At 34.4% G+C, this 22,268-nt stretch overlaps 1 protein-coding gene across 1 annotated transcript in view; it reads right to left on the bottom strand.

Annotated features, from left to right (window-relative positions):
* Mtr4 (exosome RNA helicase Mtr4) overlaps positions 1 to 22,268 on the bottom strand; it is a 432,027-nt gene that overhangs the window by 72,797 nt on the left and 336,962 nt on the right. The window contains exon 20 of the mRNA XM_090390948.1: positions 18,522 to 18,614. Within this exon, the coding sequence (XP_090247074.1) occupies positions 18,522 to 18,614 (93 nt within the window). The remainder of the gene's footprint in view (positions 1 to 18,521; positions 18,615 to 22,268) is intronic.

Genomic DNA, 22,268 nt, shown 5'->3' on the forward strand with positions numbered 1-22,268 from the left:
CTGGAAAAAGTCTGAATAATGTGGTATTGATACTGTCAAGGTAAAATTATGGCAAAGAGAATCAGTGCTCTCACTATGGGTAACTCATTCAACAGTAACTTCTCTCACTTCATGTCCCTACTCTCTAACAGTGCTTCAAACAATACGTAGGGTTGTAGTGTGAAGTAGCTCCCATGAAGAGTCCTTGGACTTTTTTGAAGGTATCAAATAATAATTTTACAGGTCATGTATATATAATTATAACCTATTCAGAATTCAATTCTGCCATTTCTCTGATCATAAATTTTCATGATCACATCCGAGCATTATAATGAATTTTTATTAATATAATTACTCTTTTTAAATTCTGAAATTAATTTACGTGCGTGCGAGAAAATCTTTTTGTAGTATTTTAAATAATTTTAATGTCAGGTGGTTTCCCACTACCAAAAACCTCTAGTCATTTTCCTCACATAAAAGTTTAATTACTTATTCTAGCTCTAGGCCCTAAGGGACAAGGAAGGTGAGGGTGGGGGAACCCAATAAGAAATAAATATCTACCCTATATATATAAAATGATAAGCCTTTTTATGTCACATTTGTATCACATTTTTTGAAATGTTTTGAAATTCAGGGACTACCCTGAGTGTAGAGTTCTTCAAAATTCAAGGAGAAACTGCCTACCAGTCTGGAACTTGGTGGTTGGGCGGCATAGGCAACAGACCCCCCCCCTTCAAGGCTTCAAAATTTGAGCCATCAGAATACAAGGAGAACCGGCCTACTAATCTGGAACTTGGGGGGGGGGGGGGGGGGGGCGCTGTAAGTGCCAGGGGGAGGAGCAGAACCCCACTTTCGAGTCTTCAAAATTCGAGTCATCAGAATTCAAGGAGAACCAGCCTACCAGTTCAGAACATGCGGGGGGGGGGGCATAGCCCCCTTAGTACTTTAATATTCTTATAATTAAACCTCAATAAATTATTCTCTGCCTTTCTATAGAATAGCATCAGATTTTAATAGAATAATTAAAACAATACGTAGCCTGAACTGTCTAATTCAAAACAGTGTTTACTAGTCCACCAGCATTACCTGGAGAGCCAAGTAAAGCTGGTCAGCCAGAGAGAAGGGTTGAGATACTAATCATTTCTATATTGCCAGATTTTGAAGATTTTAATATTATAATTAAAACAATACGTAGCCTGAACTGTCTAATTCAAAACCGTGTTTTACTAGCCCACCAGCAGTACCTGGAGAGCCAAGTAAAGCTGGTCAGCCAGAGAGAAGGGTTGAGATACTAATCATTTCTATATTGCCAGATTTTGAAGATTTTAATATTATAATTAAAACAATACGTAGCCTGAACTGTCTAATTCAAAACCGTGTTTTACTAGCCCACCAGCAGTACCTGGAGAGCCAAGTAAAGCTGGTCAGCCTGAGAGAAGGGATGAGATACTAATCATCTCTACATCGCCAGTGTTAAATTATCATTTACTTTGCATGTATGCACACAACACAACACAATACACACACACACCTCTGAGTTTGCTGGATTACTAACTCCAGTGTTCTTGCATTTACTGCTTAAATGTGAAAATAATTTACTGGATAATTCAGCACTAATGTTATGTCAAAATACTTTCTAACAGAACAATTAACTGCCTTAAAAAAAAAAAAAAAGAGGAATTTTGAAAAATAAGCCATGGATATTTTGTACAAGTTTGATCCGTAGGGCATTTTAGACAATACCCACACTGGTGATAACTTTGAAAGTGAATGCAATGATTCTGGGACTTCTGATAGCAAGTTATTTGCTATAATGTCAGAGATACCAAATTCAACCAGTGAAATATGGAGGTACAAAAAACATCCCAAATTCAATTTCAAGCAGGAGTATGCAGCATCCCCCCCACCACCACCACCCACACTCTAATTCATTGTTTTGACATGAACTTATATGTAATTTCAAAATAAAAGAAATGATCCTGCAAAACCTGAACTAAGCATAAAGCAATAGATCAGAAACAGGGTGCCTGCCTCTCCTTCTGCACTATGAATGCCTTGTAAGATTTAAGTTTCCAAATTAAAACATTTCCCAAAAAATATTTCTTTAATTTTAAATGAATTAGTCAAAAACTGTTATGGAAACTCAGGACTTTTGAAAGGTTAAAATCCTGCCTGCCTTCCTCCTGCATTGAGAAAAAAAAAAAGAACTGATGACAATTTGATGGTAAAGATTGGCCATCCTTAGGAAGAGGCTGAACATGGACTTACTTCCAACTTCCATTAGTATAATAGATCCGAGTGGAATAAGAGAAAATGAAAACATGACATAAAGCAATAGTTGACTCTAGAGAAAAAAACTTTTGGAACAATCACAGAAATGCCACCAAGATAGGGATACTTCTTTGGTATTCCTGGTTTTGGATTCTTCTGATCTCTTTCTGTGAAAAATTAAAGTGGCATTGATTATTGCATGTTTGAAAGATGGCAGGATAACATCATGAAGATCATAAACTGCAATAGAATCATCCACGTGAAAAAAAAAAAAAAAAAAGAGTGGGAAACTGGGATGGACAATGGACAAAAGTAATTGATAACAGCTTTGTGAAGAGGCCAAAAAAGAAGTATGACTAACATTTAAATATGATGCAAGTTTCCTGTTTTTGACATGTGATAAAAATTGCAGTGATAACATGATGTGTTTGATTCTTCTGTTATACACCTTGGAAAAATTTTTGAAGAACCAAGGCATGACAAGAATTTAAAAAATAAGGAATGATTATTTCTATTCAAATAAGAATTGCTTATATTGTGCATTTAGTGCAAATATTTGGATCAGAAGACTGATTCAAGTATTTGCAATATTTGAATCAGTCTTCTGATCCAAATATTTGCACACACAAATGCACAGAACAGATCAACACCAGATAATTTAAGAGTGTTTGGAGAGTGATTAGAATTATCTAATATTTTCAAAGATGTGTTCAAATTGTATTGAGATAACTGGTGATGGCAAATGTTTCAGCAACTTAAACTGCTTGATCACTGGGTATGAAGACAATCTGCTGGAATGCAATTTTCCAAAATTAAGTAAAAATTAATTAATCATATAAACAATAATAGAAAAGCAATTTGATAAACAGTTTATAAAAAAAAAATCTATTCAAGGCAACTTTAAATAAATAAACAATGTTTATTTCACAAAACATTTTGTCATGAAATCACTTTACTAGCAAAGAAAACTTCATCATCATCATCATCAAATTCCTGCCATGTACCCTCAAGGGGTGTACAGGATATGACAGTACTACATGAAAAAATTACATCATTACTAACTTCCTATCTACAATTTTCCTCCAAATCAGTCTGTTACTTGTCAAGACTCCAACATTATCAGATCTTATATTTCTATCGTCTAAGGCACTTAGACGATACGGTACAATTAATATACGATACGGTACAAAGTGCCTTTGTACCGTATCAATCCACATATATCTTGGTCTTCCTCTGGGTCGTTTTCCTGCCAACTTGGCAGAGAACACTTGTTTTGCTAATCTTTTATCTCCCATTCTATTTAAGTGACCATACCACCTGAGATTAGCTCTGCTAACGCATTCCTGGATGCTGACAATGTCAAGTTCTTTCCTAATATCCTCATTTTTAATACGATATTGCCATTGATGCCATCTGTTCATGCCACTAATCTTTCTCAGGACTCTCATATCTGCAGTCTCTAGTCTTTGGTCAAGTGTTTTACTTCTGACCCAGCTCTCAGATCCATAAGTTAAAACTGGTTTGAATACTGTCTTATATACAGCTAATTTAGTGTTCCGACTAATTTCTCTCTTATTCCATATGAATTTATTCAATTGACTTCCCACCATACCAGCTTTGCTGATTCTGTTGTCTATTTCTATATTTAATTTATCATCTTTAGTAAAAATCGTGCCTAAGTAGCTGAAATGTTTCACTTGTTCCACAGGTTCTCCATTCACAACACAGTTGACATTTTCAATGATTCTGCCTATTTTCATTGTCTTTGTCTTTTTATTGCTGACCTTCATACCATATCTATTACAACAGCTGTTCAATTTAGTCAGAGAATCTTGCAGACTTGTAGCGGATTTATTTAGAAGTATAACATCATCCACATAAAGCAAAGAGCTGACATTAACATTTCCAATTTTGATATCAGGTTTAATACCACTTTCCTTCATAATGTGATCCATATAGATAATGAATAACAGAGGGGATAATGTACATCCTTGTCTCACACCAGATTTAACATTAAACCATCTTCCTGTACTTCCTTCAATTCTAACTGCTGACTTACAACTCAAATAAAGACTAAGTATCGCTTGATATAATGCCCCATTGATACCATATAACTGCAGCGTATTGAATAGCTTCTCTCTTGGCACCTTGTCATATGCCTTTTACAAATCGACAAAACTTAAATACAGATCTTTGTTATATTCCCATGCTTTCTTGACTATTTGTCGTAAAGTGAAGATCTGATCCTGACAGCCTCTATTTGGCCTGAATCCAGCTTGTTCTTCACCAAGCTTTTCTTCCACAATTCTTCTCAACCGTTTCTCAAGTATACTTGCATAGATCTTGCCAGCAACACCCAGTAGGGAAATACCTCTGTAATTCTCACATGCAGTTTTATTTCCCTTTTTATATATTGGTACTATGAGAGCTCTACTCCAATCATCGGGAATTCGTCCCTCTGTCCAGGCTTTCTGAACTATGCAGTGCAGCCACTGTAAGACTTTTATACCACCATACTTCAGCATTTCTAATCGAATATCATCTACTCCTGCTGCCTTTCCACATTTCAAGCCTTTGATGGCTTTTTCTACTTCAAGTATGGATATGTATTCCTGACTGCATGCCTGGTCAGTGTTTTTTATCACTATGCTGTCATCACTGCTTGTTTCATTTAGCAGATTTTCAAAGTAATTACTCCATACTTCAAGGATATCTTTTTCTCCTGTTTTCATGTCACCTTTATCATCTCTAACTCCTTTTACAGCACTCTTTCCTCCATTCCTAAGCTTCTTCAACAACTTCCAGAATATTTTGCCACCTTCTTGATATTTATTTTCTATATTCTTGCCAAAGTCCTCCCATGACTTTTGTTTAGCTAGTTTTACACACTGTTTAGCATTCTTGCATTTGTCTCTATATTCTCTACGAGCACAAGCTGACTTATTTGACAGGAACTTTTGGTATGCTTTCTTCTTTTCATTCACTGCCTCTTTAACATCCTGTGTCCACCAGGGAGTTCTGAATTTTTTATCCTTGCACACAACCTCACCACATGCCTCTCTGGCAGAATCAATCAATGTTTTCTTCAGAGTTTGCCACTGAATCTCCAAGGTTTGATTCCTGTTCTCAAACTCTTTCATTTTCTTTTCAATAATATTTGTGTATTTTAGTCTACAGTTCACATCTGAGAGCTGCTCAACTTTTATTCGCTTTAAAACTTTCTTACATGTTATTCTTTTCAATATGAAATTCAATTTTATCCTGCTCAAGACTAAATAGTGATCACTTCCAATTTCAAATCCTCTGTACACTCTGGTGTCCTGCACCAGGGAGAAAACATCATTATCAACAATAACATAGTCAATGAGACTTTTCTTATTCCTTGCCTTTTCTCTCCATGTGAATTTGTGCACATTTTTATGTTGGAACATGGTGTTAGTAATAACCAGTCCATGTCCTGAGCAGAAATCCAACAGATATTTGCCATTATTATTAGCTTTGCTCTTTTCTCCAAATTTTCCCAAAATATTTTTGTATGTCTCACAATCATTTCCTACTCTGCTATTTAGATCCCCAACAAGGACCAACTTTTCCTTTTTCATTGTGTTAGTTGCTTTTTCTAAAGCCTCAAAAAATTCCTCCACTTCTACCTTAGTAGAACCTTCTGTGGGACCATAGGCACAAATAAGTCTCATTGTCCAGTTCCCCATTCTCATATTTGCCCACATTACTCTACTTGAGATTGACTGCCATTCAAGAAGATTAGCCTCGTATTTTGTGTTGAATACTATGGCTACGCCTTCTTTTCTTTGATTGTCATTGCCTGAATATAACATTTTGTATTTATTGCTCAGAAAGATCTCACCAGTTTTGGTCTTTTTTGTTTCAGTCACCCCTATTATGTCGATCTGGTACTTATCTAATTCCTCAGCTAGCTCCATTTCTTTGCCATTCAGGCTTCTTACGTTGATAGTACCGATCTTTAACTCTGGTGATGTTGAGTTGGGGTTTGTTTTCAGATTTGTTCCAGTAGCTGACTTTTCGCTGTTCGCCCTGATTCCCTGGCGAAAACAATAGGGGCCTTGTTTATCCAGGCGACGCCCCAGCTGGCATGAAATTTTGTCATGTTGTACCATACATTTTTTGTTTTGGGGTTAACCAATAAGAATACAATTTGGTCGGCTAAATCCCAAATTGCCAGCCCATCCTCATTCGTTCAGTATCCAAGTAGATACCCAACAGGGTGCACCACGAGAAGGTGAGGATTGGACATGAGGTCAGAAGCCCTGGTCGGTTCTCCACATTCCTTTAAAGGTTATGTGGAGGTCTCCTCTCAGTTATACAGCTTTGACCCTTAAGCACCCCGCAAAGAAAACTTCAAAGTTATAAATGAGTGATTCAACTCTAAAATGACACAGATGAGAGATGAAATTTGTTTCTCCTTCCATCCAAACAGAAAATAGGTTGTATTATATACGAACTATATCCTTGAAGTTGTGTTTTCATGTCTCATTTTTAATAAGATTTTTTATTTTAATTTTAATTAAAATTTCTAATTTTTTTTATTTTAATAATAAGAATTTAATAAGAACAACATGTGGAGTGAAATCTAGTTATCAAAAAATATATTTTTTTTATGGGAATAACAGTGATGTTGTTGAGGCTTTGGTGAAATTTAAGAAATATTCATTTCAGTCTATATGATGTATTCAATTGGAACATCCAGTAAATTAGATATTTTATAAATTAAAGATACCAAGAAATTATATTCTTGGTTTCATCCTTTATCCAAGTGTAAGTAAACAAAGTCTGGGCAACTCGTATAGGCTAATGACTCCACATCAATTACCTTAGTATCCCATAATGCAATGCACATATCCTTCCAGACATGTATAATGCTATACATTATGGGAAGGGCCACAACCCAGACCAGTTTTGAACCCTCTTGACATCTCATTGGTGGGAGCCAGACCCAGAAGTAATACCAAGGTTGAAGTAATTTAATAAGGTGTGACATCTTTTGGCTACTTGTATATGGAAATATGACTTCTGCATTACTTCAACCTTGGTATCATTTCTGGGTCTGTCTCCCACTGATGAGATCTCAAAATGTGCTTAAGGATGTATGTATAGCATTATGGGATACTACGGCAACTGATGTGAAATCATTAGCCTCTATATACAAGCCACCCAACATACAAGCCTCTATATACAAGTTGTTATTGTTATAAAAGGGGTCGGATGCACCTTTGTTATAAAGGCTTCTTTCTTATTTATTATCATTTTTATTATTACTAGCGTTGCAAATGTCAATTTTATGTAGAGTAGACTTGCGTTCTACTTTAGTAATAACAAACTAAGCCCTATGTCGTGTTTCCTTTATGATTTTCTTACTTAACTTAATCTTTAGGGCCACCAGAAGATTATCTGTTCCCTGAATCCTATATATTATCCTTAATACTCAAAAAAATTTATTTTTTTGCTGCGCCAGTTTGAACATTAAAGTTAGGGATAGACTCTAGCTTTAACTACAGAATCACAGGTGTTACTAGCAATATATTTAAACTTCTAGAAACTTGGAATCTCTGGCATAATCTTATTCATGTTTGCAGTCGTGGCCTTACTTTCACTTGGGATATTCCCGCACGCTCACACTTGCTCAGATTCGATTTTTATGAAGGGTCAGGGTCAGTCAACATGATCAGATACACATACATTTAAAGAATAAAACATTTATTTAAAACCAATTGAAGATACTACACAAATTAAATTAATTATTAAGTTCTAAGGTTAAAACATTATCTCTCATTCACTCTTTCAGTAATTAATCAATTTCATTGTTCTACCTTAAATATCAGCAATTCTATGTCTTAATATTTCATTACACAATATTACATAATACACTTGCGATTACAATCCAATATTAACACTAATTTCAGAATATGAGCAAAATTCCAATATCTTAATGACTCAGAACATATTACACTTAGAGTTTGCAATTTACTTTACACATTAAATTCAAATTATCAGCAAAACTCAATACCTCATTAAATCAGTATACGCTACATTAAAATTTACAATTCATTTTCTCATTTTAGGCACTTTAACACTCTCTTCGAATTCTCTTAGAACAATCAATACAGAATCTCTATCGGGTTAAAAGTTCCAAAAGTTCATCTCAAGAAAACGTAATCATTTATATTCAGATAAAAGCCTTTCAATCTTTCCTGTAATACTATCTTAAATTCCACATTTTAAATTGTAAGTCAATCTCAAAAGGGTAGAATAAGTGAGAGTACTTATCTAATTCTTCTATCTTCGGATCTTGCCGTCCTTTGTTCTCGAATCTGGATTTCTCGATACCAATGTCTCGTGGTTTTACACGTGCTCATTGGTTCCTGCCTAGATTTTTCGTAGTATGGACTTCTACTACAGCCAGCGATTTTCTTGCCGACTCTACAACGGTGACATACTTGAACTCTGTCGAAAGCCAGCCCTCAAATATGAGAGCTGAGCCGCGACGGTTTCTTGAAGCACTCGGAGAGAAACTTTCGGAATAAGAAAAAACAGGGGGGATTTCCTTCCCTATTAGGGTTATATACCATCTTCAAGAGCGCCATCTTTTCGCATTCGAAACTTTCCACCTCTTTACTCATTGGTCTCCGTTCGGGTGACTACCGATTTACATACGGGACTTTTTGGTTCGGGGAACGCATGAGTCAGTGTGCTTTCCAAGATATAGTGCCCTCAGGTATTTTTCTGACCTTACTGCATTTAGGGTGATCTTTACCCTATATTGTTGAAATAATTTGCATTCTTTCTTTACATTATTTTGTTAATAATTCTCTCTTATTCTGCCCTTTTTATCTGACCTATATTTATTCTAGACACTCAGGTATAAGTTTCAAAATTCACAAAATTATTATACAGACAGTGGTTACAAATAAAAAACACATTTTTCCTGCTAAAGGATAAGTATGTAATTTTAATTTTTTCTAAAATTGTTAGAGTCTTTACTAAAGTTAGTTTTTACTAAAGATGGTACAACACCAGGGCAACTCATTGTACAGGTGGATAAAGCTCTGATCACTATTCTTAGTATTTTCCCATAATGTAAAGCACATCTTATTAAAAGATGTATACTGCAATACATTATAGGTGGGGTCACCACCCAGACAGGTTTCAACCCTTTTTTTGAAACTGAGGAGACCTCAAAAAAAGACCTTATAAAATTACCATAACAGGTCTGGGTAGTGACCCTACCAATAATGTATTGCAGTATACATCTTTTAGTAAGATGTGCTTTACATTATGAGAAAATACTAAGAATAGTGATCAGAGCTTTACCCACCTTTACAATGAGTTGCCCTGGTGTTGTACCATCTTTAGACTTGAACTATGTTTCAAGCACAAACTTAACTGTTTGCATACTTGGGATTAGGAGTTAAATAACCAAGCTTATAAAATTACTTGGTAACCTTAATATACAACATTCCCAAGTTAAAAAATAAATTACACACACACACACACACACACACACACATACTTATGATAGCTTTTAGAATATTATTTGGCATTTGCCTTTCTTTTAATATGTTAAATAGAATACTTCTTTTAACTTTACCAAATGCTTTTTCAAAGTCAATAAACGTAATATGTAATACATTTAGTTTAATCCTTTATCCAAGTGTGAGCAAACAAACTTTGCGCCTGAAAGTATAAGATTAGGGTAAGGTAGTACAACACCGGGCAACTCGTTGCAAAGGTGGAGCAAGCTTACATCACTCCTATCTCAGTATCTCCCATAATGCAAAACACATCTCCTTGCAGATATGTATAATGTTATGTATTATTGAGGTCTCTTCAGTGGGAGCCAGGCCCTGAAGTGGAGATACTAGGCAGAAGCACTGGAGAGGTCATCTTTACCTATATGAATTGCCATAAGGTGTGCCACCTTATTATTAAATTACTCTGGATTTAGAGAAAGATGTTGAAAGTTTATTTTTCACTTGGTTAGACTATAATAAATTTAGTTTAATCCTTGATTCAAGTGTGAGCAAACTCTTTTTATGAAGGAATTCTTATAACCATTGGATATGAATGAGGAATTAATATATTGTAATTCTTTTTGTAATATTTCTTCTGAAAAGAATTACAATATATTAATTGCTCCATCATATCCAATGGTTATAAGAATTCCTTCATAAAAAGAGCTTTAAGTAGTCGTGCTTCAGCATCTTCTTCAAATACAGAAGAACCTACGCATATACCTATCCCCTACGTGCAAGGCGTTAGCAAATGCATAGCTAAAGTGTTAAAACCACTAAATATATGTGTGGCCTTTCGACTCATCAGAAAAATCTCCACATTCCTCATGTCTCCAAAGGACAAGCTCCCACATCTCAGCTATCCAGGTGTCTACCAGATTCCCAGCTCTTGTGGGTTATCATATTTTAGACAAACAAGATCTGCTCTGATCCGGTTAGAAGAACACAAGTCGTATATCCAGTACCTTGAACCTGAACAGTCTGGACTTGCAGAGCATGCCATCAACACTAGACATAGAGTTAAATGGAACAAGACAAAAGTCATTCACAAAAGTCATTCACTCCCCTAACTCAAACAGATCCGAAGGTCTGCATCTTTCCCCCTTGTGGGGGAGGATAATACTCTATAAATCAGAAATTTTTCCTAACTTGTAATTGTATACATATATATCTACTCTTTAATATAAAATGATAAGGCTTTTTTTGTAACGTTTTTGTGTCACGTTTTTTGTCAAGTTATTTGAAACGTTTTGAAACTCAGGGTCTACCCTGAGTGTCGAGTCTTCAAAATTTGAGTCATCGGAATTCAAGGAGAACTGGCCTACCAGTCCGGAACTCGGGGGGGGGGGGCTGTAGGCGCCAGGAGAAGGAGGCAGAACCCCACTTTTGAGTCTTCAAAATTCGAGCCATCAGAATTCAAGGAGAACTGGCCCACCAGTCCGGAACTCGGGGAAGGGGGGGGAGAAACCCCCCTTTCGAGTCACCAGAATTCATAGAGAACCGGCCTACCAGTCCGGAACTCGGGGGGGTGGGCTGATCCCCCTAGTATATATATATATACATATATAATTTTTTATTTTTGAAATAAATTTAGGAAATTTAACCTTAGCTACTTAGGTGGCACTTTGTGAATATAACAGTTATTGTTTAATTAACCTTTGTACTCGTACTGATGATGCCTGTGATACTCAGGCGAAAATTCTATGAATAAAGAATATTTTACTTGAGTTAATTCCATTATTATAATAGTAAGTAGTATTATTGCTTCTTCTGACTGTTATAATTAACAATCACCAATATTTTTGGATCAGATTTTTAACAAGAATAAAAAAAAAAAAAAAAATGAAAAATGGCATGTGGAGTGAAATCTGGAAATGTAATAAAACTGTTACATGAAGGAGTAAAAATAAAGACTACAGTAAATAACAGTCACCTGAAGATGTGCCTTAATAACTGATTGGTCAAGTTATGGCAAGAAAGGTTTGCTTGTGAGTAATGACTTTGTGAGAAATTAATGGAACAAAATATGTCACAGCCTTTCATTTTTTTCTATAATATTTTCTAGAGACCAAACATGGAACTTTTTTAAGCAAACTTGAGGCCTTCAAGAGGCTTTACTTTTTATCATCATCATCATCAAATTCCTGGCATGTACCCTCAAGGGGTGTACAGGATATCATAGTACTACATGAAAAATTTACATCATTACTAACTTCCTATCTACAATTTTCCTCTAAACCAGTGTTACCTATCAAAACTCCAACATTATCAGATCTTATATTTCTGTCTTCTAAGGCATTTTTTACTGTATCAATCCACCTATATCTTCCTCTGGGTCCTTTTCCTGCCAACCTGGCAAAGAACATTTTGCTAATCTTTCCTCTCCCATTCTGTCCAAGTGATCATACAACCTAAAATTAGCTCAGATAACACATTCCTGGATACTGACAATGTCAAGATCTATCCTAATATCCTCATTTTTAATATGATATTGCCATTGATGCGATCTGTTTGCATCCCCCAATCTTTCTCAGGACTCTCATATCTGCAGTTTCCAGTCTTTGGTCTAGTGTTTTGCTTCTGACCCACCTCTCAGATCCATAAGTTTAAATTGGTTTGAACACTGTCTTGTATATGGCTAATTTAGTGCTTTGGCTAATTTCTCTCTTACTCCATATAAATTTATTCAGTTGACTTTCTACCATACCAGCTTTGTTGATTCTGAAATGATTTTCTGATGAAATACAAATTCTGATGTGATTATACAAGAGGGGAGGTATGTTTTCTTGGGAGAAGGAGAATTAGCAAGAGGGATCAAAATTCACAAACTTTAGGTGAAGGAAACACCCCATTAAGCAGAACTGACTGAGGGAGAAAAACCCTGTGGGCTTGCATTCAATCAGAATCAGATCAGATATCCCCATCGAAGGAGAAAGAAGTTAAGGCACCAGTGGATGAAGAAACTGCATGCAAGAGACAGAATGCAATCTATAAAGGAGCATTGGGGTATTTATAGAATGCAATCTATAAAGGAGCATTGAAAGAAAGACTAAGAGAACCTGTAAGAAACTAGAAGGTGACCAGTATATATCTCAAAAAAGGCAAAGGGGCCATAGAAATGCATGTTGTATGAGTAAGACAGTTAGGGAAACCTCAGCATGTATATTTGTGCCTAAGGATAGGTTTGAATTAAGGGTTAACTATGTCAGTATTGAAAGAAAGACTAAGATAACCTGTAAGAAACTAGAAGGTGACAAGTATATATCTAAAAAAGGCAAAGGGCCATAGAAATGCATGTTGTATGAGTCTTAGGGAAACCTCAGCATGTATATTCGTGCCAGAGGATAGATTTGAATTAAGACCCAGGCGAAATGGAAAGGTCTTTTCCAGAAAATTAAAGGATAGTTTGGAGAAAAAAAATTGTTAAAATTTTTTTAGAGAAAGGGGAAACGTTTGTTAGATCTTGGATGAAGTGCTTTCATCATAGAAATACTTCATTCAAGATTTAACAAACATAACAAATCAATAAAGAGATACCTGTGTTTAAATAAAGCAAATTGAAAAAAGGGCTATAAATGAATGCCGTTAAAGTGGAATTGCAAAAATATATTTAAGTAAAGTGATCTGTTTATAAAGCGTAACAATTAAAAGGTGTTCTATGTGAAGTGTTTATCACAATGTAAAAACAAAAGTTCCAAGTCCACTGGCAAAATTTCAGGAGAATGCTTGGTCTGCGGCAGTAGCACGTTCATATTTCTCAGAAGACGCTAAGGAGTAGATCGTCCCATGTGCACAAGAAGACAGTATGGAGAAACGTCTCATGTGGAAAAAAGGAATCGATGCCGAGTGGAAAACATAGCAGTAAAGAGGGCGCAAAGGGTGCAACATAAAAGGAGCCTGCACTCCTTTCACAGGGCTTTTTTTTTTGGATGTCGGGTCGCTCTCTCTCCTGCCTCATCGAGGGTTATGGATTGCCTTCTGCTGTTTGATGTTGACACCAGTTTGTTCCAGAGTTCAGGCTTGGTATGACTTCGGAGAGGAATAGCTGAGATGCAAATCCAGACGAGACATGCGGCGATGGAGCACGTCACGCACAGGCACAAAGGCAGCTTTCTGGATAACCAGATCGAATGACCTCCTTGAGTGACCATGTGGATCAAAGCCAGAATGAGATGTCTAATCACAATTTGAAAGAAAAAGATCGAGCAGTGCAAGCTGAATTATGAACTAAGTATCAGACCCGCTGAACGTCATAGGAGTTGGTAATATACAGTTTTGTTTACCTTTTCCATTTGAAAAGATGAAATGTTGTGAATTAATGTACAAAGTCATTCTAGTCTAGGACTTTTAAGTGATTAGAATAGGTAGCAGTGGCATAACTCCTGTGATAACTCCTTTAGAGGATGTTATTAGATGAATTGTGTCAAATATGTTATTACAAGGTGATTGATAAATCTTAGTAGAGTAATTGTATGGATGAGTATTTAGATCCATATATTGTATGAAGGTAGTGATTGTGTTCTGTTTAACTCAGTTTCTGTTTGACTGCATTCTCATCAATGCAGTTTTTTCCCCCTACCTATGGATATCAAGTATATATATATATATATATATATATATTCATGATTGAATCTATTTGATTTGAAGCTCAGTTGTCTTAAACAATTCCCTAATTTAGAATGACAATAATTTAGTAGAGTGTATGAATGTAAATATGTATTCTTATGACTTCAATAAATGTATTGTGAATTTTACCCGATTCTTGGCCTGAGAATGAATTCAATGCACCACTCATTTTTTTATCGGAACCTGAGCAGAACAGAATAGCATGTTTAAAATCATGACTGCAAATGATAGTTAACGAGTGATATAGATAATTTAGTACTAGATATTAATGATAGATTGATTATCTCTGCACATTATCTGAGAGTTCTGCCTTGGTTAAGAGGTCTTTCTAACCTAATGGTATTGGCTGGTGCAGTGAAACAAATAAATTTGCCAGTATTTTATCAGGAAGTAACTCCAGACAGTCGAAACAAAGGATTTGTCTTCTGCCCAAGGCATACTCTTTGTCTAAGTAATTAATGCTCTTGATCAATCTAGGAATTGACCAAATTGTGTAGATAGTGTTTCTGCAACTAGCACCGAAGCCAAATTTTAAGTTAGGTTCTTAAGCGTAGTTTGGACACGAGAATAAATAGAAGTGAATAAAGGTAAAGTTGTGAGATATATACTAATAATAAAAAAGGAATGACACAACAGAACAACATCAAAATGAGTTAAGATTAACTGACTTTGCCTTATTCAATAATCTGAAAATAGCAAACTCCTTTTCTAGGCATGAATTACACAAACATGCATGGGAAACAAAAGGCCTTAAATCTTGAAGTAAAAAATAAAAAGTTGCAAACTTTAAAGGTGTCACACTTTATAGAAGCTTAAATTTAGATAGAAATCATTATGCAGTTATTGGAACATATTAACATTCTATTAAAGTTGAAAACAAAAAATCCAACAGAAAGTGTATTCAAAGTAAGAGATAGAAAATGTTAGAAAACTGTAACCAAGAAAATTAGAAGAGAATTTACTAGAGATGAAAATATTGAAAAAGAGTAGAAGAATATGGCACAGGAAAAGGGATATGAGGAACTGGAATGAACATATAGAAGGGAAAAAAAAAAAGATTAAAATGAACCTTACAGAAAATGGCTATCCTCTTATATAATCAAAAATAAATTATATTAGTATTATTATTATTTGACACCTCCAGGGAGTCCAAGGACTCATCACTCATCTACAACTCTGACTCCACTACTCAATCCACTGACTGCAACTACACCAACGCCATCTACCACCACCACCACTAGTATTTCCCCAGACACTTATAAACATCCATGCCCACAGTGGGATTTGAACCTGCAGCCTTTTGGCTGGAGAGTGGATGTGCTAACCACCCAGCCGGCCACTTATAAAAGAAAGAATGCCACAGCTAAAATGGGAATAAAAACCTTAGAGAAAATCAGAATAACCATAAAAGAACTAGAAACTGAGTTAAACAGAACACAATCATCAACATATAAAATCTTGAAATACCTAACAAGGTAATATAGATATTATAAAAACTTACAGAGAGACAATGGTTTTACTGCTCCTAACATAATAAGTAATAGTAACAAATTAGAAACCATAACATTAGATGAATTGACTGCAACTAAAAAAAAAAAATGAACAACAGAAAGGCACCAGGAAATGAATGGAATAAATCTGGAACTACTTAAATATTTTGGCTTGGAAATGGAGAAGTACTGTTAATGATAGCAGAGCAATTGCATTAACTAACAGTGGAAGTTGAAAATGTTAGTATATGTGAAGAATCTGAAGTTGTTTCTGATGATGCAAAGTTGGAAAGAATTATAGACTCTCAGCTTGGACAAATAAGCAGGGTTGCAGTTTTAATATTATCAAGTGCAAGGTGTGTTGCATTTTGGAGTGCAGAGACATAAGGCTGTGTACTGTATTGATGGTAATTTGCTTCTGGAAGCAGATGAGATTTGAGATCTAGATGTTGACAGTAGACTGTAGTTTAGAGGACACAAGTGTTGTGAAGATTGTACATTGAATTGCAGCTATGATAAGGAGCATGGTTAGAAATAAGAAGCTAATTGTGCCACTGTATAAAGCAAAGGTCAGGTCACATTTCGATCACCTAGTTTTCATTATGAAAACTAGGAGCAGGTCCAGAGATTAGTATGTTGCTTATGGAAGGTTAAAGGAATGTAAACTACAAAGTTTGGTGGATAGCAGGAAAAGAAGTAATATGAGAAATGCTTAAATGAGAGGATTTTATTGGATTTATACAGAGAGAATTATAAAAAAGAGTAGAAGATAAGAGAGAGGAGAAAAGGATGACATCTCTGGAAGTTGCATAAAGCACAATAAAGAATGGTGTAAGGAGTAAATTTTTTACATGGAGAATTGTGGTAATGTGTTCCATTCATTCTTTTTTATGCAAACCCTGAATATAGATTATAAAAAATTATTATATGACACCTCCAGTGAGTCCAAGGACTCATTGTGAATGCAGGTGAAAAATTTATTTTGAATGCAGGGAGTGTTAAGAAATTTAAGTTCATTATGATAAACAGTTGGTTGAGGGGACCCTACCACAGTGAACCTGCCAATTCCATGAAGGTTGGTGTAATAATAATAAGATACAATTAAGTTCTCATCTGTTAAAACTAGCAGTGTCCTGTAGCCAGCTCGCTGCAAGCCAACTGTTTAAATTTTCAAGAATTTTGTGAGCTGGCTGTTAAACTAACAATGGTTATAAACTGTAGAGCATCATGTCTGCATGTGCACAAACGCACACTTCAATCTACAATGGCTAGCAACACTTGAACAATATGGTGATGTAGAAAATCCAACTTGGGGTGTGCTTCTTTTTTGTGCTTCCTTCTCCCTTCTCTACATGGCAGATAATCCCTGTGTAGGGATTCTCTCTATTAGCAAATTACAGGAATATTATTTATCACTTTTGCCTGGATCACTTTTTAGGGTAATGACAATCCCATGCATAATATCTGCAAAAAATATCATATTTTAGAATTATTGTGAACTTAAAAACATTATTAGGTTCATGACAAGCAGAAGTGTTTATGTTGTTGATAATGGAATGTATTTATACTTTTAGGGTGTCATAATTCTCACAAAGGAAGAATCATTTATTTATTTATTTTTTTTTTTTTAGCAAGCTACCTGTTAAAAAAATTAACAGCACAACCCTGGTCAAAATCAATAATATAATGGGTTTGTGTCAGATGCACAAAAATGATTAAATTACAACTGTTTTATAACAGATATTTATCAGCAGTTCAGTTTGAAAAATATCTGTGTTTCAAATATTGGCATTCTTTTTTATACAAACCTTGAATATAGATTATAAAAAATGGCATAAATAGTGACAAATAACAGCAAAATTTTTGGTTGAAAGCAGAAAAAAAAATTTCCTGTTTTTTTATCATCAAGAAACATACTGATAATTCATTTTGAATAGTTGGAGTTTGTAGGCCTTAAGGAATTTTATACTAATATTTAAAACTCAGGAAACTTCTACATTTCACTCTTCCTGTTCCTGTTCTTGACTATTGCTTTTATCTTAAAAAGCAAGTTTTCAACAATAAAAAAAACGACTACAGAGAGTTAATTAATGTTGGCTGTAACAGCTGATTTTTGATTTAAAAAAAAAAGGGATCCAATAACCTGCCATGCTAATCCAAGTAATTTTATTTATTTATTTTTTAAATGAGTAATGCAATAAAAATATATGTTTGTAATTCATTTTAGACTAAATAGCTTAAAACCAAGACATTATACCACTAAACCAATTCTGTGAAAAGGAGTCTATAAGGAAATTGATCCCCCCCCCCCCAGTTGACTGAGGAATGGAATACGCATTCAAGTCACTGCTCTTTATTTGCAACTCACTGGTCAGTATTGTATCCAGGCATTATTGAAATGATGTGAACCCTGTTTACAGAGAAAAACCTGATAATTGAGAAAAGATGGCAAACTGAAAGAACCGATGGAAACAAATTTGTTGTAGCTATCAAATAGATATTAAAAAATAACATATAGTCATAGACAAAAACTAATTTTTACATCATATTTGCAGATAATTTACAACTAACACAATAAAGCTCAGATGAAAAGAATATAAAAACTTACTTGTAAGACTTCAGCCATTCCTTTTTCTTTAATGTTCATATCCCTTATAGGATCAAGAACTGGAATTCCATCAGGAAAATTTTCCCATACTTTCTGCAATGACAAATCATATTATCATATCTATATATATATATATATATATACTTGATATCTATAGGTAGGGGGGAAAATGCATTGATGAGAATGCAGTCAAGTTACTCCACCCATATAAACATATTTTGTAACACAACCAAGAGAATTTACAAGAAAAGCAACACTTATGAAGTTCTGATATATTCCACAAAGACAGCGATTAGAAACTTAAAGACTACACTAAATAAATACAACTTCAGGATAACATGATAACATGACTCTCAGGATAGTGAGAGTGACCATACATCGCAATGAGTCACTTTCTAAACTGGTTTCAACCTTTACTGAGTCTCAATGGTGCTATCCTGTGTGATTAAAAACTGGAGTTTCTTCCTGGATAAAGATTGTTATTAGTTTCTAGTAGAAACTGCCTAAGGAAAAAAATAGCTTAAAAAAAACCTAGAAGTAGATCTTTTAAGCTAGTGACCAGAATCAACAGTAACTAGCTGAACAAGAAAACTGACTAGACTTGTGCAATCAAGCAAAACAGAAGTTTCCATTAAAAAAAAATTACATGACATTAATATTCAAGAATGCACATGAAAGGCTAACCTATATAATAGTGGGTAGACTGAAATTAGGAATTAGAAAATGGACACAAAAGAAAGCCCTTGAGCCAATCTAACAATATGAAATTTCTATTCAACAGTAAACAAATCAAAAAATATATTTAAATTAAAAAAAAAAAACATAGTTAGCCTCTAGTGGGAAATCAAATAGCAGAGGCTCTACCAAACAAATCGATTGGTAGAGCCTCTGCTACTAATGGCTCAGCAAAAAGGTAAGCACGTTCAAGCGTGGTTAGTAGTCGGAAGGGTTCAATCATTTGATGCTGTTGGCACACTCTCCCTCGATGAGTCTTTGGACTCACTGGAGGTATCACATAATAATAATATTGAAGAAACATTTTTTTTTTTAAGCTAATGATATATACAAAAATATATCATATATACTAAGCTAATGATATATACGAAACATTTATTACTGGTTATTGGTTAATTTTGTTTCGCAAAACAAACACCACTTCTTGCATTTTTTTTCTTTCTTTTTTGAATATGCCCTTAATAAATTCACATATGTGAAACTAGAGAGTTAATAAGATGACGAGTAATTCATTCTCCATTGGAGTATTTTACTGTGCTATCCTTAATACCATGACTGTAAACTGAATATTTATTTGAATGTAACAAATCCATTTACACGCATGCCTATTCTTTCCTTCAGACATACCTGCCATATACCAAAGGTTCAATATCGATTAGTGTGGATTGAAATATAATTACCTACACCCTTATAAATTTAAAAATACAAGCAATTACAGAACTTCTCTTAATTTTCAGTGAATTTATATATATATATATACACGTCCGCATGGTTAGCCTAGTGGCTGTGCGCTTTGCAACCATATGCCTGGGGAAAGAGTGTCCTAGGTTCGATTCTCGTTGGTGACGTGAGGAGCTGAAGGATCTTCCTCAGCCATAACAGTTAGCCGGTCTTGGGCGTAGACAGTAGGTTTTTTTCCCCCCAGTTTATCCTAGGGTTTTTCATCCACCAAAGCAGGCAAACCGGCCTTGAGAACTGAACACTACAGACATAGGATACACTGGGGGCGTAGGGCTGACCACCTTATCCTGTGAATGGTTTGAGGCCCGATGATTAACTAACCCTCAACACCGCAATGTAAAAGAGGGAAAGGAAGATGATATATATATATATAAAACCTGAAAGTAAAACCATTTCACTGCTAGCATAACATTGGTTTCTCTAGAAATTATTACATGTAAAGATTTGTCACGTACCCCATAGTTGACAAACTGAAAGTGTGAGAATTTGTTGTGTTCCATCCCATTCAGGTGAGCACCAAATGATACAATTTGTGGTGCATGGCATGAACATGCTAATTACTTACCCGACTAGGCCAGTGATACAACAGCAATGATGTATCAGGTCATACTGAACAGTCAGATTTTATGTACTTTTATGCAACCAAAAATATTGGTTTTCTTAATTATTATACATGTATTAGTTCTCTTCTGAAGTGATGGAATCGGTTACTATATCTAATAATGAATTATGGTAATTATTTTTATTTATAATAATAGTAATCGCCTTTTTCCTCCTTTGCTAAAACAGCCTCATTATTTGCAGAGTGCTTATTGCTCCTATGTTCTCTAAATGCATAACAAAAAAACTAGTGGCAAAGACTAGTGTCTTCTTCAGCCCATAATAAACATAAAAAATATATATAACAGATAACAAAGTTGTCCAACTGTTGAAAATCCATTACAAGAAAAATAAATTCATGCTAGCAAATAAAGATGTGCAGCATGCAATAGTTATTTGCAGTTAATGATTGAAAGTAACTTTTAATGAAGATGAATTTTATGATGTTCAAAGATTTGATAGGCAATTTTCATGGAATCAGTTATGGTAATCCATCCATTTGGATAAATGAAAAACAAATAATTTTTTCTGATAGAATGAATTTACCCCAAAAGATTTAAAATAATCAGTGATTAAAACATATTTCTCCAGGTAAATTAGTGAACTCCAATACATACATTTGGATTCCTTTTTCTGGGAAATAATAAAGTAAAACAGGTGATCAGATTTTTAGAAAGACAGGTAGGGACAAAATGGGGGTAAATATGAGATATAGAAAATTTTGTTCTGCAAATATGTCACTTCATGTTCACTGTCAGATTTTATTTTCTTAAGAAAACAATCCCTTTTTGTAAGTCTTTATTAAATTTACTTTTTATTTTAGAACCCACATTGAACCTTGTGAAAATTTTAAAACTATTAAAATTTACCATAAAAGAACTCCCAATTATCCTAAGAAGGAAACAAACTTTATGTTATTCAATCTGATTGTTCAGTTTATAAAACAACATATTTATCACAAAAGCACTCACAATTATCCTCAGAAGGCAGCAAACTTAATATTATTGAGTCTGATTATTTGTTTATAAACCAACATGCACGTGTATAAGCTTGGACAAATGGTGCCATTCACTACAAATAGTAAATATATTGACAACTCTGACTTTTAAGGGAGTGACATGTAAATGTTACTATTTTCCTGTTTATTATTAATAGCCTATATTTCATACAATTTCATTATTATAAAAGTGTTTTTTTTTTAATTGTAAATTCACAAAACCATAAATGATCCAAAACGGTACTCTTCTGGTCGAACAGCATGTCACCAAAGAGTGACAAATTTAGATTGATTTAAATTACTTGTGTTACGGTTTAGGAGCAAAACAACTTTTTGTTGTACAGTTTTTAATTATTATTTCCAAATTTCTTCTTTCAATGATGATAAATTTACATCTTTTGGGCATAGCTCTTGATTTTAAATTAAAATTTACTTATTTTTTAATCAAAACAAAATACAACTTAAAATTTACTATATAAATTATATAACTAACAGACTATTACACCTTTTAGTAACACATTTAATTATCTACACATTGATACATTGGTAAAATTACTAAAATAATAACTAAAAATTACTACCTTTATTCCATTCAAGTACAGCTGATGCCTAGTTGACAAATAAAATGGCAAAGTAATTCACAGTGTTCCTGTCACGTGTAACAGCAACATCAA

This window comes from Typopeltis vanoorti, chromosome 3 (assembly GCF_054136105.1).
Source record: "Typopeltis vanoorti isolate ZY-2024b chromosome 3, IOZ_Tvanoo_1.0, whole genome shotgun sequence".
NCBI classification, from domain to species: domain Eukaryota; kingdom Metazoa; phylum Arthropoda; class Arachnida; order Uropygi; family Thelyphonidae; genus Typopeltis; species Typopeltis vanoorti.